The sequence below is a fragment of the Micropterus salmoides genome, unplaced genomic scaffold, assembly GCF_014851395.1.
Source record: "Micropterus salmoides isolate LMB-PRFRI ecotype aquatic unplaced genomic scaffold, ASM1485139v1 Ms_hic_scaffold_3, whole genome shotgun sequence".
NCBI lineage: Eukaryota > Metazoa > Chordata > Actinopteri > Centrarchiformes > Centrarchidae > Micropterus > Micropterus salmoides.
Window position 1 is genome coordinate 21,569,652 of NW_024042261.1, and position 25,229 is coordinate 21,594,880.

General features: G+C 44.1%; 1 protein-coding gene across 1 annotated transcript in view; it reads right to left on the bottom strand.

Annotated features, from left to right (window-relative positions):
* The window catches only part of LOC119883271 (cGMP-inhibited 3',5'-cyclic phosphodiesterase A-like), an 83,641-nt gene that overhangs the window by 20,048 nt on the left and 38,364 nt on the right, over nucleotides 1-25,229 (bottom strand). The window contains exons 2-4 of the mRNA XM_038693838.1: nucleotides 10,422-10,667; nucleotides 7,649-7,794; nucleotides 7,409-7,524 (exon numbers count right to left, since the gene is read on the bottom strand). Of these exons, the coding sequence (XP_038549766.1) occupies nucleotides 7,409-7,524; nucleotides 7,649-7,794; nucleotides 10,422-10,667 (508 nt within the window). The remainder of the gene's footprint in view (nucleotides 1-7,408; nucleotides 7,525-7,648; nucleotides 7,795-10,421; nucleotides 10,668-25,229) is intronic.

Below are 25,229 nucleotides of genomic sequence, written 5' to 3' on the forward strand. Positions count from 1 at the left end.
GTCTGTCCTGGTTTAGTTTTGCCTTATTATGTTCACTGTATTTTCTGCATTAAGATTTGCTATCCCCCTTAGCAATTCCTCTGCCTGCTTATCCGCTAAGTAGGCCTACTTTGAGTTCCAATTAATGTATGGTCTTGTGTTTTGCATCTGTTAGTATCTGCTGTTTTCTCTGCCTGTTGGTGTGCTTGATTAGTCCCTCATGTCTTTCACCTGTGTATCCCCTCCCAGCTCCTCAGCCCATGGGCCTTTCCGAAACTGCTTGCTACTCCCTCTCCCTACATACATCCACTCCGTTTGCGCGTTCATGCAGAGGGTCAGCCACATTGAGTGCCATCCGAAACCAATGAGGGCTGAGTGGTAGTGGGTTGTTAAACCCTCAAATGCTGAGTCAGCACCGATGCTGGCTTGTTGAAGGTGTGTAACACCCTTTGCTGCACGATGGGGGAGCTTTCTTTCAATTTGCGTTGCGTGTGACTTCGCCGGTTAACATGTAGGATTTTTTATTTTGAAACTACCCTGACATTGTCAAGTCACCATTCACAGGTTAACAACGTAGCCCATATGATTTATATTGAAATGTTGTATTTGTGAATGTAACATTTTTCATATAGGCTAAGTTAAAGAGGTTCAAATATAGGCCTATAGGCTTTTCTTTACAATGAATATCAATCTTTTCATAAAGGAATATAATATTTATTTTTCGTAAATATATAAAGTCATGTTAGACACAAACACAAAATGAATGACAAATGCTTTCAGTTTCATTACTGCAAAAAACACACTTTTGCTCAACATCAATCCTGAATCTTAATACCACTGTTGTTTATTTGCGGCGGCTTCACTCATGGGGTTCACAGCGTGATCTGTCGGAGGATTTCGGGACGGCTGAGGCTTTTTCCCGACCTTCATCCGCTGGCTCCGACGCTTCCTTTCCTCGTTCGGGAGCCCGTTTCTCGGCTTCTCCCGCTTGCGGTTTGGATCCGGAGACGCTGCAGCAATCCGACTCCGAGGAGGTGGACGTGCTCAGCATAGTGGACGATGACTTCCGGGTGTCGGGTCGGAGTCATCAGGCGGCGCCCGACTATGAAGAGCTGCTGGAGGTGGTGACAAGAGCCGTGGCTAAGCTCAACATCAACTGGCCACAGGAGGAGCAGACACCACAGGCTAGTGGTAAGCTTGATGAAAGGTTTTTTAAGCACCACGCGCCACCTCCACGCCGGTCTCTGCCATTCTTTCCTGATTTACATGATGAACTGAGTAAATCATGGGGCAGACCCTTCTCTACACGGCTTTCCACACCCCGATCACTGAACTACAGTAATGTGATGGGGGTTAGGGACCGTGGTTATGGGAGGATGCCTCGGGTGGAGGATGCGCTTGCGAGCTATCTCTCCCCTCGACTTGCGTCCTCCCTGGAGAAGCCGGCGTTACCCTCCAAGCCATGTCGCACTACATCTACGCTCGTGGGGAAGGCGTACATGGCAGCGGGCCAGGCAGGTGCGAGCTTGCACCCCATGGTGGTGCTTCAAGCCTACCAAGCCGACCTGCTACAGGAGATGGTTCAGAGGGGGGGTCCCTCTGAGGAAGGTCTGGCGGAGCTTCGCAGAACCACGGACCTGTCTCTCCGGGCCACCAAGGAAACAGCCGCTACTTTGGCTGGTCCATGTCGGTTCTGGTGGCCACAGAGCGTCACCTATGGCTCAACCTCGCGGGCATATCTGAGAAGGATAAGAGCTTCCTCCTCGATGCACCGGTGAGCACGGCGGGCCTCTTCGGTGACGCGGTGGACTCGGTGGAGGATCGGTTCCAGCACGTTAAGATGCAGGGCGAAGCGTTCCGCCAGTACCTCCCTCGCCGGTCTGGACCCAAGGCAGCTGAGGCTGCCAGGCGTAGGTCCCTTCCCTCTACGAGCTCCTACCGAGAGGAGTGTTGCTTCTCGAGGAGCCCCGAGGAGCTGGGGCAGCGAGGCGGCGCTCTCAACCTCAGCCTTCTGAGAGACGCGATCTGAGGACCGTCATCCAGGTAGGACCGGGGTAGGGGAGTCTTTTCTCAGATCCCCCCCTGTACATGGCAGCGGGGTTCTTCCATTCTGCCTGGCACTTGCCCCTCGCACATTCACCAAGTGTATGGATGCAGCACTGGCCCCGCTGAAGCTCCAGGGCATCCGGATTTTCAACTACATCGATGACTGGCTCATCCTAGCCCAGTCTCGAGAGTTGGCGGTTCGGCATCGAGATGTCGTTCTGGCTCATCTGCTGCGTTTAGGGCTGAGGCTCCTAGGGGTAGTATGGGATTCGACCCACAATGCGGGCACAATTGTCTCCGGCACGTGTTAACACCATATTGGCTGCCGTGAAAGGGGGGTCACCCCATCACTATAAAACACTTTCAACGAGTGTTGGGTCTCCTGGTGTCTGCGTCCAGCGTAATACCATCTGGACTGCTGCACATGAGACCCCTGCAGTGGTGGCTAAGGACCAAGGGTTTTTCCCCGAGGGGAAATCCTTTCCATCTGATTTGGGTTACGCGCAAGTGTCTTCGTTACCTATCAGTTTGGAAGGAAACTTGGTTCCTGTCCCAGGGGCCCGTGCTGGGAGGGTCTTGTCGCCGGCTGGTCCTTTCGACAGACGCCTCCCTCACGGGCTGGGGCGCGGTCATGGGCAGCCGCTTTGCAAGGGGATCCTGGCAGGTGCATCAGTCCGAGTGGCATATCAACTGTCTCGAGATGTTGGCGGTGTTCCAGGCTCTAAGGAGTTTCCTGCCCGATCTCCAAGGCCACCACGTCCTGGTTTGTTCCGACAACACAGCGGTCGTGGCCTATCTGAATCACCAGGGCGGTCTGCGCTCGCGCCCTCTGTACAGACTGGCGCGTCAGATCCTCCTGTGGTCCCAGCAGAGGTTACTATCGCTCAGGGCGATGTATCTCCCGGGGACGCAGAATCAGGGAGCAGACCTGCTGTCGAGGCAGGGGCTGAGGCCCGGGGAATAGAGATTTCACCCCGAAGTGGTGAAGCTCTTGTGCGGAGAGTTCAGCCCCATAGACGTGGATCTGTTTGCGTCTCAAGAGACTACGCACTGCCCGCTATGGTTTTCTCTCGTTCCTCCAGCCCCGTTGGGTCTGGACGCCATGGTACATTCGTGGCCGAGGCTACGTCTGTACGCTTTTCCGGTTCTGGAGCGGGTCCGCCAGGAAAATGTCGGCCTACTGCTCGTAGCCCTGTTCTGGCCAACCCGGGTGTGGTTCTCGGACATCATGTCGCTCCTGGACGGCCCGCCTCTGAGGAGAGACCTGCTGTCCCAGACGCAGGGCCGGGTTCTTCACCCTTGCCCCGCCGTATGGCGACTGTGGGTCTGGCCCCTGAGGGGGCACAGTACCTAGAGGCGGGTCTAACAGCCGGAGCAGTCGAGACCCTCCTCAGCTCCAGGGCCCCGTCTGCACGGAGGATGTACGGCCTGAAGTGGAGTGTTTTCTCTGCTTGGTGTAAGGAGCGGTCGGTGGACCCGGTTACCTGCCCAGTGGTTCAGGTGCTTGAGTTCCTCCAGGACCGGTTCTCTGCTGGTCTTTCCCCTTCCACCCTCAAGGTGTACGTGGCAGCTATTTCATCTTTCCACGCCCCTCTGAGGAAGGGGTCTTTGGGGAAACTTCCCTTGGTTGTACGTTTTCTCTGTGGTGCCCGGAGGACGAGACATGCGACTTGGTCCAAGGTTCCCACTTGGGATCTGGCGGTGGTTCTTGGGGCATTGGCTGAGGCCCCCTTCGAAACCCTGGAGTCAGCTGAGGCTAAGCACTTGACCCTCAAGACCCTCCTTGCTATCACCTCTCTGAGGAGGGTGGGGGATCTCCAAGCGCTTTCGGTTTCCCCGCAAAGCCTGGAGTTTGCCCCGGGGAATATTAGGGCTATCCTACACCCTCGTCCAGGATACATCCCTAAAGTGCCTTCTTGTGCGGCAGGGTCCACAGTGCTGCAGGCATTTCATCCTCCACCTCATGTGATGGCGGAGGATGGGAGACTTCTTCTGCTCTGCCCGGTCAGAGCACTGAGTATTTACACTCTGAGGTTCTCCCGTTGGAGGAAGGCTGACCAGCTGCTAGTGTGTTTTGGGTCCCCCAGGGCTGGGCTCCCTGCATCAAACATACTATTAGCAACTGGATTGTTGAGACTATTTCCCTGGCCTATCAGGTGTGCGGTTTGCCTTCACCTGTGGCTGTGAGGGCTCATTCGACCAGGGGCATGGCGGCCTCTCGAGCCCTCCTTTCCGGGGCCTCTTTGCAGGATGTTTGTGTAGCGGCTGGCTGGGCCACTCCGCACACATTCATTCGGTTTTACAGTCTTGACCTTCCTTCGGCACCTGGCACTCGTGCGCTCTCCTCTTAGTCGTGCCACTTTATTGCACACTGGGGCAGGCGGGTTTTCGGCACATTTAGTGGGTATCTCGTTCCCATAGTGTCGTAACCGACGCAGTTCGAGTTCCCTCGAAGGGGAACGTCTCAGGTTACGTATGTAACCCTGGTTCCCCGAGAAGGGGAACGAGACACTGCATCGGCCCGCCGCACCTCTCTCCCCGCCTGAAGCGCCTGCTTCATAGTTTAAGCTAATGATGAGTGTGTACAGGTGTGCTTTATACTCCTCCGGTTATTCCGTCACACCTTACCATTCTAGCAACAAACCAATAGGACTGGAGTGATTTCATTCATGTTCAGACCTGCTACGCCTACAGGCGTTCCCATAGTGTCGTAAGTTCACTCTGTGTCGGAGTGAAAGTGGCGAGGGTCTAGTTTCGGAAAGCCCCCCTGTGTATATATGCTTGCTTGTTTCCTCAGTCTGTGTCATGTCATTGCAGTGTATTGCCTGCCTAGCTCTGTCTCGTCATGTCATCCTGTTTCCTTATGTTTTGTGCATTTCGGATTTATTTGTGGATCATTTCATTTTGGACTCAGCCACTCTGAAGTAAGTGTGCTTGCCTTCTGTTGTCAAATAAACCATTTTTTGAATTTGACCTGGGGCCTGTACCACAAAGCGAGTTCAACATACCCAGGATATATTTTCGTTATCTGGTTTAACTAACCCTAACAATCACAATCGGGATAAGCGGCACCACGAAGCCGGTTATCAACTCTGTAACTCAACCCGGGGTTTCCCAATCCAGCCGGGAGCGCGTTCACATAAAAGAGGCGGTGTTAGCAGCAGATGACAAATCACAGAAATTAAGTCCACTGTCAGCAGAGCGTCATATTTTACGAACGAACTGTAATACTACAGAAATACGACATGGTCTAAGTAGCACGCCTGCATCTGACACATGCTATATTGCATTGATTTGGTGTGTTCTTATGAGCTGTATGAAAATATCAGCCTTATTCTTTCAGCTCGGCTGTGTGTCGGCATTTCCACATTAAAAGACACGGGCCATTCCTCCTCACTTTAAAAAACTTGTGAAAAAAAAATTGATTAATTTATTTGACACACTCAAAAGTGTTCCCAACATTGTTCTAAATTAACTTCATAAAGCAATGAAACGAAAACTCCATTCATGCCATGAAATGTGCTCAAATAGTGGTTGAAAGACTGAATCTCAACATTTAGGCTACTGGAAACTCACCGTCCCACCTTTTGCGCCCACATCGCAAAAGGTGGGGCAGAACGTGACCAGATAGACTTTACTAACCTAAAATAAATAGTCTACATTCATATTAAAATTTAGTATTTCAATATCCCTACCAAGCTGCTCATAATATTCAGCCTATAAGAAATATAAGCTATAAGAAAAATGAAACCCATTTATTTTAATGGCTGTGACAGGATCTGTGAAACGGAGTAAATAAAAAATATTAAACACATTTCAGAGCAGTTAGAATTGGCTACTGTAAAAACCTGTAGGTCTACAATAACCTAAGGCTTTTAGGATGATATTGCTATAGCCTAAGAGTTTCTCCACATCACCGCAGCAAAAATAAAGCAGCCTAAAGCTTGATTTATACTCCCACATAGGGTCTATGTGCGTAGCTACGCCATAGGCTACGCACGTAGCCAGGCATGTGCGTCGGTGTATCCGTCAGTCTGCAATTACACCCCCAAACGCTAGTCGGCGCAGCGTCCACTGTGTTGACTTCCGGTTTAGCGCTCCACTACTGTGAACGGCGGTAAAATTGTATAGGTGCGGCTGGTGTAGCCTTTTCAAATGTTATCGACCGAATGGATCACATTCTGATAGTGAAACAAGTCATTTTGCTCGGGTTGTGACGGTCAAATATATTGATCAACCGTGTTACAGCCGCTGTTTTGGCCGCTAGAAAAAATTTGCTACAAAGCACGGGACACTTCCGGTCGGCTCGGATGCATTGCAAGGCTACCCAAGCCAACCAATGCTTACGGTCCGCATTGCCTCGACTTTTAGTTACATTTTTGAGGAGGTGCACGTCAGGCTACGGCGTAGGTGACGCCGTAGGGTAGCGGGATAGCAGAGGCTATGCCATAGATTTGACGCAGAAGTATAAATTATGTATGCCTAGTATAACATCTTGCCAATGGACTACAGTTGAAAATTAGCCTGCTGGCTAACACTGGCACATTTACAGAAATGTTTATTAATGTGCACTGTCCTTAAATAAATAAATGAAATGAAATGAAATCCTGCTTCGTGGCACAGGCCCTTGCTCAGTGTCCTGCGTTTGGGTCCTCCAACCTGCTCTATCCTACAAACCTGTGACAGCGGTTGAGTACACGCTCTGACTGCCATACCAATGAGCCTCGCTCTTTGGTGTGATGGTCAAGTTGCATGTTTGCATGTATCCTGCAGACCTGGGTTCAAATCTGTGTGGGGTGACTGCACTCTCCACTTGCTGTACTATCTTTAGCTAATTAATTTATTTGCTTTTTAATTAACTATTAATAGTCTTTGCTATGTTTTAAGTCACACCACTTACATACAAAGGAATTCAGCAACTACAAAATCCTGAATTGTGAAGTGAAATGTGGAATTATGTGCAGTGAATTGTCAAACTGAGAAGAAAATTTTCTTTTGTAAAAACATTTTCCAAATTAAAGGTTCAGTGTGTAGGTTTTAGTGCCATCTAGTGTTTTGAATTGTGCTAAATAATACGTTGTAGTCCTCCATTTGTCCAAATTTCACTTCTTCTAACAAACCAGATGACTACTACTTTTTCAGTACATTTTCTGTTGTGTATGTAGATGGAAATGGCTCATTCTAAGGTAATAAAAACGTAACAGTTCATTATGTAAGGTCTTTATACACCACTGAAATGTATATTATATTGCATTTCTGTCAGTAGAAGAATATTACAAACTGAACCTTTAAAAGACCTCGTATGAACAAGGACCTCTTATACCCAAGTAACTTACTGAACATATACCCAGTGTGTTAAGTAGATTTGTACAGACACACATACCTGGTCTTCCAAGTGGTTTGCTGTAGATGTGGTTGGATGTGACAGAGGCAGCACAGGAGGCAGACATGGAGCGACTCTTTGAGATGGTCATCATCACTGAGTTATTCCATGAATCGCTGATTTAATGCAAGAAAATGAAAAAGTCTTGATCTGTTACTGGTCAAAGTTATTGTGTTCCTCTTGATTGCAGTGAGTGTTGCAGTGAGTGTTGCAGTGAGTGAGTTAGTGTGTGAGAATTACCTGTCTGTTGTGTGTTTGATGCTGGCTGAGCGGTTGCGGCGAACCGGGCCAGGCTCGATGGTCGGCAGCCCTGTTGCTGAGGTGGTCGTGGTCCATGTCGACGAGATTCTCCTAAGCAGTCCTGGGGGCAGACTCCGTCTTAGACGCTGTAATGCAGATACAGAAACATATGCTGACACACTCACAGAAGTACATAGAAAAACTAACTGAACTGTCAAGTTTTTTTTTTACATAATCAATAATCAAACATAATCTTTGCACATCTTTCACAAATTCTTACTTTCTGTCTTTTAACATCTGCTTCACACACAAAGATTTCTTGTAATCCTTCACTTTTTTACATTTACATCAAGTAAATATTGTTAAATTGACTACATTCTTATGTATAGCATATTTGTAATTGATTTCCTCGCTACTGAAATAGCCTGATTTACGTCGTCTTGTCTTATCTTCTAAACTTTTAGTGTCACAATAAGTAACTCTGTTTGGACATTTGTAATCCAAAATGACAGGCAATGTTAACAAAAGCTTGGGTCACACTTACTCTACAGCCATAAAAGTCACACAGTTCACACAACTAGAGACAAAGTGCTGCCATCAAAGTAAAACGTCAGGAAAACAAAGGCAGGTATAGTAGCGCACTTGCTCGATTTACGTAGTAGTTAAAATGGGACGTGAGCAATTGTTGTGCCTCCTTTTCTCCTCCATCAAAAAAGTAAAGACATCAATGTAAAAGGATGCCATATTTGTTCTTCCAGCCCATTCCTTTTTTTCTAAAAGCATATGGGAGACTGAATGGTAAGTAGGAAGGAATCATGCTTGTATCCCCTGTGGTGTCAATCTATCTAGTGTTGTAAACTTTGTTGTAAAGCCATGAGCTAATCTCTCTCTGAGCTAATCTCTCTCTCTCTCTCTCGCTCTCTCTCTCTCTCACACACACACCTACAGTGGACTATAGAGGGCAGCAGAGGATCAAATTTTACATCCTACTGAAAAACAACCACAACATCTAGATTTGTCTGTTCATTGCTCAGGCAAATAAAAACACAATGAAGCACTATTGCCATCCAAACACACACACACACACACACACACACACACACACACACACACATGCATGCATGATCTCACAGTGCTCTGGGGTATACTCTCCTACAATGAAGGGAAGCTAATCAAAAAGGTCTAATAGTTTATGAAAGAATGACAGAGGAGAGAGATAGTAAAGTAGAGATGGGGGAGTGAGGGAGAAAGGGCATTTGGTGGTAATCAATCACTCTGAACATAATGCTTGTGTTTTCCATTGTGAATTTTATTATTCTGTGGTAATCCAGTTTAAAATGCAGATCTGAAACATCTGCACAGCACTATTATGCAACAATAAGAGCTGACAGAAATATAAGTAGTAGATGTTGGCTGTGATGGATTGCTGCAAGTTTTACATTAAGTATCTGATACTTTATGTCTGTACTACTTTGAAATTAATATAAACCAATGGCTTCCACCACAACGCTACGCTTTGGAAAATGTCTGGCTGTAATGTGAAGTATTATAAAGAAAACACTGTGTAGCAGAAGGCGGTTCACTGTTTGGAAGCTGCTATAAACTCAGCAGCCAGAACTGCTAGAGTTAAAACAAGGCAAGTGAAACCAGAACTTTTAACAAGAAATGAAACTTGCTTTGTTGTCTCACTAAGCTAAGTCAAAACCTGGGAAACAAATGTACCTCAGTCACCAACATTTCCTTTTGCCTTTCTGTAACTGCTATTTCTGCCCTTAGTTCAGAGCCATACAACAGAGCAGCACAAATGAGTTGAATCACCAACTTTAACCCGTTGCTACATGCAGACTCACAAATCCCCAATGAGTTAAAATGAGGCAGCATCTCATTGAGTTCCACTATATGCGTCAAGCATCTGTGCGCACTCAGGCAGTGTTAAAGCTGCTTGTCACTTTCCTGGTAGGCTATCCTGCGTTACATCACACGCTTTATTTAGTTTCCTTGCCCTCTTAAGTGCCCACATACATTTTGAAGCGCCTGCCTTGTAAAACATTAAAAATCCCTCTGGAAGCCTGTGCGTCATTGTTAGCTACATCAGAGCCCCGCACTACACCAGCAGTGAGGGAGGAAATGGGGGTGATGTTTTCAGGGTGGGTGTGTGTATGTGTGTGTGTGTGTTGACATGTATGGCAGCATGCAAGTTTAAAGGAAAACTCCACCAATTTTTACAAATAAATAAAAGGTGTAAAAAGCCTTTTGTGGCTCCAGAAGGGGCTAGACAAAATATGATAAATTGCGTCGGTTGTGGCTTGAAGACCGCAAGATTGAAAATGAAAAAAACCTTGGGGTGTGGACTTAGAATGTGAGCCTACCAGACCTCTAATCATCTCTGCCTGATGTGTGAAGAAAAAAGACCATATCTCTGGTTCTTCTGCATCTACTTTGATCTTTTATTTTGGTCCATCACAAGTCCGACAGTGCTGTAGTTGTGAAAAGCTAAATAGGTCGAGTACTCTATAAAATAAAGTGATTTCTAATTGTGACCTACACCAAAGGTTATGGTCTAAGGGGTGAAATGATTTGTAACCAGAGGCAGTCTTTCTATTTTTTATTCATCTAGTGACCCCTAAGATTTATTTGGGGATTCTATGGTGGGGGTAGGGCGGGTGGGGAGGGGGTTGGCTACACATGAGTGGTGTATATATCTATATTAATCAGCCAAACCAAAAACACAAAAATGAGCAAAAGCACATTTTTAAGAACGACAAACATTTACCTTTGGAATGGCCAGTCTCTCTGCTTTTTCCGGCCCCTCCTCAGAGTCAGAGCAGGTGTGTGTGTCTGCAGGTACGCGAGGCCGGTGGAGCGGCTGGAGGCTGATCTGGGTGCTAAGGAGGTTGCTGACGGCCTTCAGAGAGCTGCAGGTGTTAGGGGGCAGCGAGGGGTCTGCCAGCAGGTCTGAGATCAAACCGTGGGCCTCACCCATCACCGCGATGTCCACTACCACGCTGGTACCCGAAGACTGGAGAAGAGGAGAGGGGAAAGGAGAGGAAGAGATTGAGAACGAGATAATCATTCTTCTCTGGTGTAATGCAATAATGATGCGGTGAACAACGTCACACCACACTGACGCACACAGCTCCTTTATCTCTATACCTGAGAGGTGTGTGAGATTTGTGTGTGTGCATCTGTCTTTACATTGTACAGTCCCTTGTGTCATTGTACAGGCTTCTTGTTTTGAACACGTAATGGTGATTCTCACAACTACATTACAACTTATTTTCATCAACTTACACACAACTTACTTTTTTTTAGCCACAAAGAGGGCCAACTCGAAAAACTGAGTAATGTTGGATACAGCGGACTACACACTAAATGACTAACTATGATTAGAGGTGTGTTGATAGGCAAACCCCCAAAACCTTTCGAGAACACAAATACTCTTAAGACTGTGCCAAAACAGAAAATTATTTGCAAAAAGAATTTAGCTTTATACACTTCTGCTACAAATTCTGTGGAAATGAAAGAAAAAATGAAAGAAAGAGACACAATCTGTTTAAAAAGGAGAGACAGAGGCAAAAAGTACAGTTCGCTGCAGAGAGAGTTGGAGGTAAGAGTCAGCTGCACTGTGGCTTTCCACTGAACCCTGGGTGAACCGTCTTAAAAAAAATAATACTATCAAACTCATGGTAGATCACACAATTTTTTATGTTTACTTGCCAACAGTCTCAGATATCTTTTTAAAGTGTTATTTTTCCCACTCATGACTGTGATGTTGACACTTCTAGTTTCAATCATAACAGCCAAACATGTTCAAACTAATCTTGATGGGAATGACTGGCAGGATATCAATGAAACATGAGAAAGCCACGTAGAGCAGGATGTGAAAGAATAAAACTGTTATTCCCAACAGCCTCTTTACTTCGTCTGCTCATATGCTTTTCAGTACTGGACAAATCTCTTTGAAAACTATATTAAAACGATGTAGCTTCATGATGACAGTGTGTGCTGAACCATATCTGTTTAATATTTTGTCCATCATTAAGTGGATAACAATCTCTGCTGATAATGCAGCATGCTCCTACAGTATAAAGCAGCTGTCTCTACTGTTGACACATTGAGGAAAGCAAATCACAACCAAAAATAAAAAGCTGTGAACTCATGGAACAATGGAGCATTTCTAGAGCAGTTGAATCTAGACATTCAATCTGGCCCAGATGTTTTCTCGTCATCCACTCCTGCTCTCCTACTGCATCCTTCTCTCCCCCACTGTGCCAAAACATAAAGCAAATAAGCTCACGTGATCACTCCATCCATAAGCCTTCACTCTCCCATCTGTCTGCCCCCGGAGGCTACTAGGCTTGGTGACTGGCAGCAACCTCTATGTTCTCCACTTTGCTTGTATCTGTGCCTAACTCTTTCACTTCATTTGTGATTTCATATCCTGAGCCTGGGTGTCTGTCTACTGTTTACACTTTTTTAACTTTTATACTCAGTTAACTCAAGCTATTACTGTTCCTTTAGCTCACATACATTAATTTTAGGTGGAAAAAGATAAAAAATGTGTGGGTGGAGTAAAAGGGGCAACATATCCACCCCTCCCAATTTAAACACAGTGACAGATGATTCTCATAATTTCCTTCCTTAAAGAGATTGTATTAGCCCTTCAAACATGTCAGAGCTCAGGGCTATGCTGGGATGAGTAAATGCATCGAGCACATAGGAAGATAGTTTCTTGGAAGAGCGCGCGTCTGTATGTGTGCATGTGCGAGTGTGCATGTGTCACCTCAACCTGAACAAAACCCATTAGACCACTCCAGAGCTTTATGACATCCTGCTATTGTGACATTCACCCATTACCTGGCAGTAATGGACTCTGTTCAGCTAATGTCAGGGTGAGCGTGAGATAAAGGGAGCTTCAGTGTGTGTGTGTGTGTCTGTGTGTGTGTGTGTGTGCTGCCGCTGTTTTTATGGCACAATTCTCTGTTAGAATTCTGATATTTAAGCATAAAAAAATACTGTGTCCATTCAGTGCAACATGCATAAGCATTTAAGCTGATGGAGCTACAGAACGCTGTTCTGGTAGAGATGCAGTTGAGGGAGGCATGTCAAGGGAGAAAGTTATTGATTCCTCCCAGCATAAAGGCCCACAGGAGACAGCAGAGGGAACGATACTCAATGAGTAAATGAACAGTGGACACACACAAACACACACACCCACTCATACATGTAACAGAATTGCCCCTTGAGATCAGTCTGTCGGGCTTTCAATTTTACACAGTACATGCTGCGTACGGAAAAATGGGTCATAACCCCTCAACAAATGCAGTGCACTGTAACAGGAGACAATACTAGACACTGGTCTACAATGATGTACACAGATAAGGAAAATAAGATCTGTGTACATCAAGCTCCTAACAACAGCACTACTGATTTGGATCGCTAGTGAAGCGACGTAACATAATCAATGTTAAAAGGTGAGCCAATATCGATTCAGAGTAGGGCTGGGCATTTAGATGGATACTTACAATATGTGATCACATTTTAAAATATTGTACACATTACAAAATTACCATGATACTGAGTCAATTTGTGCCTGATACAGCATCAACAAAAACGACAAGAGTTATTTCTGGACTATGTTATTGAATTATATTGCATTATATTGTTTACTATAAAGTAAGGAAGTAGCAGTGAAGCAAATCCTGCACCACTAGAAATCCCCTAATATTTTTTTTCAATTTTAAAATACCTTGATCATCATCTTGATCATTTAAAAGGCAGCTTAGTTCAAGAAACTCCAATAAGAAAGTCCACACCTGCAAAAAAACAGTTAATCTGATGTGGAATTTATATTTATAGGTATCAGGCCTGAAACTAGCACACTATTGGACAATTTCCTTTGAGCACCAATGCATGTCTATGTTATTATCATGGGGATGCACACTGTCACCAAAACCAAGATTGAAGCTAATTCCAAATGGAGATGACATAGATCCCAAATCAGATTTCCACCGCTGACACTGGCTCTGAAAAATAATGACATTGACAACTCCCCTCTCTCTCTCTCTCTCTCTCTCTTTCTCTCTCTCTCCCTCTTGGAATTACTTTTTCCTATTTCTCCTCTACTTCCTCCTCCTCTCATATCTGCTATTTCTCACTATTTGCCATTTTCACTCTCTGCCCCCATCCCCCTAGACCTCTCCTGAGAGACAGTTAGAGGATATGTGGGCAGATCAGGCATAAAGGCAGATGGTGAGAGCAGAGACAGGGAGATAAAGAGAAAAAAGAGCGACAGAGAGATGGAGCAAGAGAAAGAGAGTGATGGACACAGAGAAAGAGAGGAGCTGAGTCCACAGGCAGGCCATGGTCAGCCAAGTGAAAAAAAGAACGGCTCACTGTAGCAGGGCCAGCTGAGCTCGTCCCCAACCATATCTACAACCACTGTAAATACAGCACTAACAGTGGGGAGCTGTCCATTGTTTCTGTACTGCTACACCAATAGCACAGAAAAGTGTAAAATATGTGGGAAGCCTTTACACCTCTCTCAGCTTTAAGAATTAATGCTGAAGCAGTAGTAGCCAACAAAGCATGCCAGGGGCCAAGTTCATGTTCTGGATGGAGGAGGGTGGTTGCAGAATTGCTAACAGTTGCAAGATTGCAGAGCAGGAGCGCCTTTAAAGTTACAGGGCTATTAATCCTTTACACATGTATCTATTGATCTGGTAATAATTAGCACAGGCTGGCTGAGATGCATTAACACCGGAGACTACCATTTATTTTCGCTTTGCAACTAATCTATCTTTCTTTCATATTCACAAAGTGCAAAGCTGATGCTGACACAAAACCTATAGATATTGATGGAATTGTTCTTTAAGTTTAAGCAGAAGATTATGAAACTATGCAAACCACTATGTTGGTGAGATATCACACACACACACACACACACATACACACACACACACACACACACACACACACACACACACACACACATTTAGAAAAATATAATGTATATATAACACATCCACCCTAACAGGACGTACAGCTTAACAAATACTTATCTTCTAAGAACTATAGTGATGCTGAATCTCTCAACAGTGGCTTCACTCTCTTCCTTACAAACACCAGTCTCTCACATGGGTAACTGACCTAAAAACTAGGCTGTATCAAGAAGCTTAATTTAGACATTGCTTCAAGTTGTCCTATTTAAACCATCTCATCATTTGCTGATTAAATGGCTTTCCTTTTTCTGCACACACACACACACACACACACAGACAAAGCGCATGTACATGCACACACACATACAACAGCACACACCCGGATCAGAGAGGAGAGACCCCAGTTAAACCAATACTGTACCTGTTTAGGAGAATGTGTATTGTCCTGATGGCGTCCCATGATACTTGCTGAGTGCCTTCTCTGCATCATTCGTGTTCAGTTTGAACACTCAATCCCGATCTTGCTATCTAGATTCCAATACATGTGATACAACAACTTTATGCTCGCTTTCCTTCCTTTAAGCCTTGTTCAAATATCACAGTCATAAGACACTCAATCCAAGGCAACTGACATTTTAATAATGTAGCCCACAAACACTTCCTCGCCCTCTCCTCTCCTCCGCTCTCCTCTTCTTCTGCTTCATGAACCTCCCTCTGTCCTCTCACCCGCCCCTGCCTCTCCATCTGCCAACTGCTAATGTTCACCGTTGGTTCAGGGATGAGAAGACCTGAAGTACACACAAATCAGTTGTATTGAAAATACCTGGTTGCTAAGATACACTGGGACAAAGATCAAAGTGACTCGTCTATAAACCATAAAATAGTTGTTAGGGGCTCAGTTTGCCACGGCTGTACTACACCCACTACTTGTCAAGTGTTTCCTGTTATAGCAGGTGATGCATGACAACCAAGCGGCAAGTAACGTGCTTTATCAGAACAGGGCTTTCTACTTCAGGAAACTCAGGTACATATTGATTCATTAAAAGTCTATTAAGATTGTAGGTTTGTTGGTTTTTGTTGATGGCTAAAGTTGGAGCTGTATGTATGTAAGTGTTGTGTAGAACAAAAATCTGTCTTCACTTGTTTGTTAAAAAAAGCATGCTAACTTTCATAACTTGGAAGTCAAAACATCTATAAGGAAAAATATTAAATGATGACCATTTTTTCCAAAATGTATATGAATGAACTTGGATTTTTATGATTTTCTTTCTTAACTAATTATCGGGATTTACAATTAAATCAATTTTTTTTTTGGAGTGGGGGATACCTGGTCTGTTCAACGAGCAACATCTTGAGCTCCAGCATATCAATAATATCTATATCAATACATGTTATTGGAATTTTAATAATGAAGTAACGTTAATTTATAATCCCACTGAAAAAGAGGCAATATAAGCCGAATATTTAGTAACACAGCCAGCCAAGCTGAGCATTATTTTACTGAAATATCATTATCATGAAGATGAACTGTGCGTTTCCTTCTGTTACGAAAAAAGACACAAGGCTTTCCTGATATTAATACCAGTAAACCCTAGTCCAACGTCATCATCATCAATTTTCTACATCATGTTTTTTTTCCTCTCTGAATAATTTTTTTGAAATTTAACTTTTATCTAACATGGGGAAAAAACCCATTGAGATAAAATCCCTTTTTCAAGGGCGCCCTGGCCAAGAAAGGGAGCATGACAGCAAGTCAGGCAGTACAAACATAAAACAACAATACAAAATACAATCAAAACATTTACCTTTTTACCTATATACAAATGAAACAGTCACAACCCACTATCAAACCAGCCAACCAGTACATTCAAACTTCAATGGGCAGTTAAAATACATCAATGTAATGCCAGCTTATTCAAAAACAGTTACATTCAACTTAAGGATTTGAACTTCCCAAGAGGTACCAGCACCTCCAGCCGGAGCGTCATTTGCAAGGAGTTCCAAGTTAATGGTGCACAGCATGAGAAGGCAGTATTTCATAACACTGAAGCCACCCTGGGAACTTTTAAAAGCAGCAGCCTGCTGGACCAGGTATGATGACTACTGACCGCAAAGCTGAGGAAGCTATTCATGTAATGTGGTAATTTGCAAACGAGTGCCTTATAAATAAAAATACACAAATGTATTTTTATCTTTCTAACATGGTTCTGCCCGATAGTTTCAGATCCACTGAGCACTCATGCATTAAGTAATATGTTTATATTAACAATGAATAAATTTACTCCCAGTTACATGTTGCTAGCAGTGCTGATACTGAAAACCAACACCGACCTACGACACTGCTCTATGTAACAAATGAGATTACATTGTTCGCAACCTGTCCAGCACAAAATGGAGAAATGTGAGAAAAGATATTTCCCCCAATTTGGTTCATAAAGCAAACCACAGCTAAAAGGCAAGTGATGGATTTAAATGGGTAGGTATAAAGATCACTCTAACAGGATGCCAATGTTGTGTAAGTAAGTAGTTGTTTGCTAAAAATGTCACAATGTTATTTGTGTTAATATCAATTAAAGTAAAAAAAAGCAGAAAATCCAGCAGAAAAATTACGAAATATTTCAATATATCATGAATCGAAATATTGAAACATTTCGATTTATTTTTGACATATTAATAGCAAAAAGTTAACATTCAAGACTGACATAATAGCCACAAAATTATACAATGAAACCACTATAACTAACCACTTAATTCTAAAGAAAATCTACCTTACAGCTATTCAGTCAAACAATCTTCAAATCTGAACACAGAATGTCCCATAATAAAAAGTCAAGTGCTATTCTAGCACACCAAGCTGAGAAAAAAATTATCCCAAATTGCACACATCCTTCCTCCCCTTTCCCTGTGGGCTCCACTGACCTGGGATCTGCTCAGAGCTCTCTTGTAGTCCCATTCTGGCTGGCACATAATCTGGAGATAGAAGCATACAAACAGAAGCTACTGTCAGAGACCTGTCCACTCTATGACACTAAGCAGTCCTCTCTAAGCACAGAACATCTTTTCTCTTCTCCTGCATCTCTCCTTTACTTCCTCCTCCCATCATCCTGCTCTCCGGCGTCAACCCATCTAAAAATAAAAGAAGAGCAGGCACTGCTGATGAAGAAAAAGAAAAAGAACACATCACCCTTAATGCTGGAGGGCTGATCTACATATGTCCCCTTGCTGCAATGATTTTTCATTTTTGTTCAATAAGACAAAACTGTAATCCATTTCACAGTCAGATGATGAGTTTCTGAGTGGCCTACCCTTAATTTGACAACTTTTAAGTTTTTGGAAGGCACCTTTAAGAGAGATGGCCCTGTCCTCCTGTGCCCAGTTTTTGTGCAGAACTAGACTAAACACAACCCATCCCAGACCAATCTCTGTACTGGACACACAAAGATGAAAGTGATAGCCTCAACTGATAAGATGGCTAGGAAGGATATTTCCCAAAACAAAAGGGGGGGCATTTAATGCTGCAGTAGACTAGGAGTAGTGGCTCTAAATGTCAGCAAAAGCTAGGCTAACTTGCAGAAATCAGAGAATGTGCTCTTTTGACATACATCTCATTACTGACAGCTGGTGTAGTGGGGGTGAAGAATGAAGAACTAACAATTGTGTTGGAGAAAATTGAGCATATTGCACTTTAGTTTGGTTTAATTATTTCATGTACACGGAGATGCCTTTACACTCGTAATCATAACTGACAGCAGAGGTTAATTTGGAAAGCTATGGCAACTCAGTTAGGGTCAACAGGACGCTCTTCTCTAATCTTCACAGAAAAAATGAGTTTATTTTTTGCATTAAATTCTTTGTGGCTCAGTGCAGCTTTAAACCACACTGCCTTAAATTATTTTGTTGCTGCGCCTTTCAGGGCCTGTCCCCTGTGAGAAATACATTATAAGTTGCTCATTTTTTAGAATTTCACTGTAACTAACTTGTGAGAAATTAGCATTGGTTTCTATTTCTGTACTTTGCTGCAGCGGCCTGGGTCAAACTCTGGCTCATAGCCGTGTGTTTGCATGATATTAATTACCGTAGTTTTGTTATACTATAAATAACACATCTTAGAAAAACATTCCAGATGTTTTCCATTTAGAGTTTTAAAGAGTTTTTGTGACGTGATTAAGTGTTTGTTTCAAACATCATGTTCCACTAAGGAGGGAAAATGTCTGGGTGTGTATGAGAAGATAAATATATAAAACTGTGATAAACTCATTTCAGTGTCTATCATACACAATTGTAAACGAAAACGAGTGCACCATCATGCAAGTGCCATACGGCTGAGAGAGTTAGTGTGTGTTTGACAAGATCTGACCATATTACAATATGGGAAGATCAGAGTGATTGTGTGAATGATAAAACCCATTGCAAGTAAGAGCAAATCTGATGATGCATATTCCGACCTGCTAAAGACCTGAAGACCCGAGTCATGACTACATGGAAAGCAGGGAAAGCACAACTGTTTGGACGCACGTCTTGCATGCCAAAAGAAACAATGTAGATATGGACTGTAAACAAAAGAAACATCTCCAAACTGCTCAGTTAATGTTCTACCAGCAGGGTGCACCACAGAACCCAGAAGGACCCTGAGACCACATTCCGAATATCAAGGGGACTACAAAAACACAAGCCGAAACACAATAGGTGCAACAGATGCGGAGGCTATGGAAAAACATCACGTCAGTGTCCCACCCCTGGTTTTCACCAAGAAGAGGGACGAGGCCAAGAGGAATCCTGGCCACACGCACCACCTGGGGGCCTCACTGTGCAGTCTCCTGGGTTCCAATCAGCACAGACATAGGACGAAGTGGAGACAGGTCAGAGCAGTGAGCAGCACACAGACACAAACTCACAAGTAAACACCATTGATGAGAGTGACAAACCAGTGATTACATACCAACAATATGTTCAGTTAACACCAGATTTTAAAACACCCCCTAGCTTAACACTAAAGGTACAAGGAGTGGATGTGACATTCCTTGTAGACTCAGGAGCAGAAGTCTCATTGATCCAATCTAAAGTGCTCCCAAATGCCCCGAAAACATTGAATTTCTTAAAAACAGTAGGAGCTTCAGGTGTTCCAGGTTTCGAACCAATTTCTGAACCATTAACTATATGTTTTGGGGATTACAGAGGTGAACACCCATGTCTTCTCTCTGATGCTTGTCCTGTAAATTTGATGGGTGGCGACCTTATGTGTGCGCTGTGCATTGATGTACATTGCGATCCAACATGTAAGACAGCTGGTCTATATCCATTTTCATTTTCTGGGAATGATCAGTTCTACACCTGGAATATTCCTGACGCATTTGAAACAGCCTCCAAACTTGTTCACATGCAGACACACAAAGTCACACTTATGCAATTAACAGCTGAAGAGGAAGCGATGCTTTCAGTAGTGCCTGGAAACTTTTGGGGACATCAACGGTTTAACTCCTGTCGTTGTCCAGCCAAAATCACACTTCAGACCATGTAAGAGGCAATATCCGCTCAGCCCTAAAGCTGCTGAGGGCATCGCTCCTGTGGTTCAGTCTCTCATAGAGAAAGGTGCCATTGTTGAATGCCCACAGTCACCATGCAACACCCCCATCCTGCCTGTAAAGAAATCAAATGGGGTGTGGAGACCAGTACTAGATCTTAGGGCAATTAATGAAGCTGTTCAACATACAGACCCAACAGTACCTAATGTGGTAACGCTAATGTCACAGGTTCCATCAAATCCTCGTTGGTTCTCTGTGATTGATTTAGCAAATGCATATTTCAGCATCCCTGTACATCTTGACTCATTATTCTGGTTTGCTTTCACAATTTGCAATGGTAAGCGGTATACTTGGACGCGAATGCCACAGGGTTTTGCCTCAAGCCCTATGCTGTTTACTGCGGCTGTGACTGAGAACCTGTCGCATTGGCAGCCACTGTGTGGGAGTACACTGATTACTTATGTTGACGACATATTGGTGTGTTCTCCTACACAGGAGGATTGTAGAAATGACACAGTGTCACTTCTTTGTTTTCTGGCAGAAAATGGTCATAAGGTTTCAAAAGATAAGTTGTAACTTGTGTCGACGTCGGTGCGTTATCTTGGCCATATAATCACTCTGGACAGTCGCAAATTGGGCCCTGAACACATTCAGGCAATTCTGAATGTTCCAAAACCGCAAATTAAAAAACAGATGATGTCTTTTTTAGGTTTAGCAGGCTATTGCCATCCATGGATTACAAATTTTGCGGAGATCTCCCACCCCCTTTACGACATCACACATGGGGGTAAACACCTGGCCATGACTGACTTCTTGACTTGAACCCCTGAGGCAGAAAAAGCTTTCACTGACTTAAAGCAATCTCTGTCTAGTTCCCCTTGCCTAGGACTCCCTGACTCAACTAAATCTTTCAATCTTTTTGTGTCTGAATGTAATGGTTTTATGTCAGCAGTCTTCACTCAATCACATGGTGACAAACAGCGCCCAATAGGTTACTACTCAAAACGCTTGTCCATTACTGAAAGGGCAATGGTAGCATGCTTAAGAGCTGTAGCAGCTGCTACTGAAGCAGTGATGGCAACGACTGACATTGTTGCTACGTGTGCTTTAACTGTGCACGTCCCGCATGCTGTCTATTCCCTTATCTTGCAAGCAAAAACCGCCCACCTAACCCCTGCACGATTATTGCATTGGCAAATTGTCCTACTAACCATGTCGCATGTCACCCTCAAGTGCTGTACTGTCCTTAACCCTTTAACTTTGCTTCCAACAGCTGAAGATGGAGAGCCACATGCCTGCCTGCAGGTGGTTGAGATGGTGTCACAACTAAGGGATGCTATGTTTGACACACCCCTTCCTAACGCTAACTCTGTTTTCTTTTTAGATGGTTCAGCTATGCGAAATCCGTGTGATGGTACCCCATGCGTATCTTATGCCATATATACTGCATACGGTATAATTGAAAGTGCCAAACTTCCAAATAATTTGTCGGCACAGGCAGTCGAACTATTTGCATTGACCCGTGCTTTCATCTTAGGAAAAGGACAAGACCTCACAGTTTACACTGACTCTCAGTATGCATTCAATGTGTGTCACAATTTCCATGCTTTGTGGAAAAATCGTGGTTTTCTTACTTCCACAGGTAAACCTATTGCCCACAGAACTCTAATCATGAATCTTTTTTCTGCATTACTGTTACCTACTTCTGTTGCCGTATGCAAATGTCAGGCCCATACAGGTGCTAACGACCCAGTGTCAAAAGGAAATGCAACAGCTGATGCTGGTGCAAAAGCAGCTTCTCTGTCTCTTGTCTCCCCCATTTTGCAGATGCCCCTCTCTGTACAAAATGATCTTTTTCCCCTTAATGATGTCTCCTTGCTTCAAACAGGAGTTGATGCTGGGGAAACAGCATTATGGCAGAGGAAAGGGTGCACAAAACTTTTCTCTGGAGTCTGGGTAAACGCTGACGGCCTCCCAGTACTCCCATAGTCCATTTTTCCCTTCTTGGCCAAAAAGGAGGGATGATGGCTATTGTAAATAGGTTGTGGTATGCACCAGGTTTTTCAATTTTTGCTGAAAATTTTTGTAAAAAATTTATAATTTGTGCTAGTAACAATGTTGGCAGAGGTGTGCAAATGCCTCTCCCAGCCCACCCTAAACCTGAAGGTCCTTTTGAACATTTGATAATGGATTTTATTGAACTTTCTCCATGCAAAGGATACAGGTATTGCCTTGTGATTGTTGACATGTTCTCACGTTGGATCGAATGTTTCCCATGTAGGCATGTAACAGCTTTCTCAGTTGCAAAATCACTGCTGAGAGAAGTCATTCCACGACGGGGCTCCCATCAAAAATTACAAGTCATAATGGTTCTCATTTTGTAAATAATGTTTTCCTCAAAACAGCCTTACATTGGCAGGGATGGATGATGACATGGTAAGCTATTGTTGCGCACTCAACCATACTTTGAAGGTTATTTTCCCTAAGGTTAAAGCGGCCCTCCCTGGTCCTGCAACAACACAACTTCACACCATCCAGCCTGGACAGTGGGTCGTGATCAAGGATTTACGAAGAAAGCAGTGGCACCATCACCGTTGGCTAGGACCATATCAGGTATTGCCGACGACTCCAACTGCTGTCCGGGTAGCTGAGAGGGACACGTGGGTCCATGCATCACAGTGCAAAGTGTTTCCACAGTGAGGATCCCCTCCAACAACACATAGACAATGGCTGCTAAGGAACATTGGCTGCAGTTCTCACCGCCGTCCTGATCAGCATAGTTAGGTTACTCCAACACCAGCTCAACCAGATGAGAGACGTTCCCTACAGTCTAGGAGTTTTCAACAAACAGAATCCAATAGTACTCATAAAACCGCAGCACTCACAGATTAATTTGCACTCACCAGTCAAACTGATGTCATTTACACTGATTTTCTACACGGACTGTTTCACACAAGAAAGCATCTTCCTAACCACTGAAGATGCAAGAAGAGGATGCAGAGGGGAGATGTGACATTGGCATGTTACCAACGCAGGAGGAAGAGGACAGAAGAAGAGGGATCCACAATAAACACAAATAAACCATGTAATCAAGGGAAAGACAATGACTATGTTTTCGGGAGTATTCCTGTTTTTTGAACTACAAAGATGATCTGTTGGTAGATTTGTTTTGTTTATTTTTCCATGTTTTTAATTATTCTTGTTTTTGATTGTTTATTTCTTTTTAGTGTTATTGTTATGATTCTGTATGCAGGTTTTCTTATGCATATTGTATCATTTTAGTTTTATGTTTTCTTGCCAACAAATAGGTAAATGACCAATTCTGGCCCCTACGGTATTATGATCATGCATGTAGGCTATTTTAACTCCTGTATTAAGTGTTTTCTCTGAGATCATTCCACTTCTTTTTTTTTTAAATTTGCCCAACACATGTAGGTCAGCCTCATTGTACAGATGATATAGTTTTTTTTTTACAAATCTAGTTTTCTTTTTTCTAATTGTTTATAATTCATTGTTTTAACTATTCATCAAACATCTAATGTTCTCAATTTTTGTATTCCCACTAAGACAGTTTTACAGTGAATCCTAACATTTTGATTTCTCGAAAATATTTTGTTGACACTTTGTGTCAAAAGGAGGGAATGTGAGAAATACATTATAAGTTGCTAATGTTTTAGAATTTCACTGTAACTAACTTGTGAGAAATTAGCATCTGCTGGCATGTAGGTGAGAGTTTTAACATAGACCAATCAAGAGACAGAGAAACATCTTTGATGCCTTATACATGTGCATTTCCTTTCTCAGCTCAGTAAGAGGTTTTTTTGAGTGTATGCTAACACTTTGCCATTTGTTTTCCTTCGTCTACCATTTGTTGGCTGTTGTTTGTTGTACTTGTTCTGTATTTAAGGAGAGGAAATGCTGAGTTCGGGAGAGTAACCGTGCGTTCTCTCCGTGGCCACGTTACATAAAGAATGATTCATCACATCTATTTGACTCCGTATTCTTTGGGAAGGAATTATTTTCCCTGACACCCCACAACTAAGAATAAACATTCTGATAATACATAATAATAAATTGTTAAGCTTCTGTCGCCAGATTTGATACTGCTACACTAAGCCAAATGCAAGCAAGTATGGTAGTTCCCCTTCGAGGGAACAAGAACTGCGTCGGTGACGACGCTATGGGAACGCCTCTGGGCGTGGCAGGGCTGAAATCATGAATGAAACTACTCCAATCCTATTGGCGTTGCTAGAACGGTAGCGTATGACGGCGTAGCTGGAGGTGTATATAAACACGTCGGCACACCGGACACATTAGCTTTTTTCTATTCAGCAGGCACTCTGGCATGTTCGAGACTACTCAACAAGCAACCACGAGAGGAAGTTTTCTTACCTGGAAGGAAGTCTGGCAGAGGAGATAGCTGATGAGCAGTTCAGGCAGTGTGTTTTCCCATGCCTGCGCTACATCACGGCTGGGGACACTCATGCCCTGTGTGTTTCCTGTCTAGGGATGCCGCATACCCAGGCGGCTCTCGAGGGGGCTGCTTGCGGCCATTGCGAGGCCCTGCCCCTGAGGGTGCTGAGGTCCCGTGCGGCTCTCTTTTCCGAAGACGGCCGGATGCGCTCTGTGGCTCATGCGCGGCGGTCGCTGAGGCGGCGCAGCGGCTTCGGTCATGGGGCTCCCAGCGCGACATCTCCCGTCCGAGGTATGAGTCTGGAGAGGCTTGCACAGTCTGATTCTGAGGAGCTAGACGTGCTCAGCATAATGGAGGATGACTTCCGGGAGCCGGGCCGACGTCATCAGTCCGCGCCCAGCTATGAGAGGCGGCAGTAACCTCAATGAGCTTTTCTTCAGCCCGAGCGCCACCACCGCGTCAATCCTTGCCATTCTTTCCTGATTTACACAATGTGTTGTGTAAATCGTGGAACAGACTTAAAAAAAAAAAAAAAACCTGCTCTGCACGGCTGACTGTGTCCCCTCTCGTGACAGAAACTAAGCAGCACGGCTATGGAATGATGCCTCGGGTGGAGAAAGCGCTTGCAAGCTATCTTTCTCCCACCCTTGAGAAACCAGCCCAACACACTAGGGCTGGATGCCATGGTGCAGATGTGGCCGAGG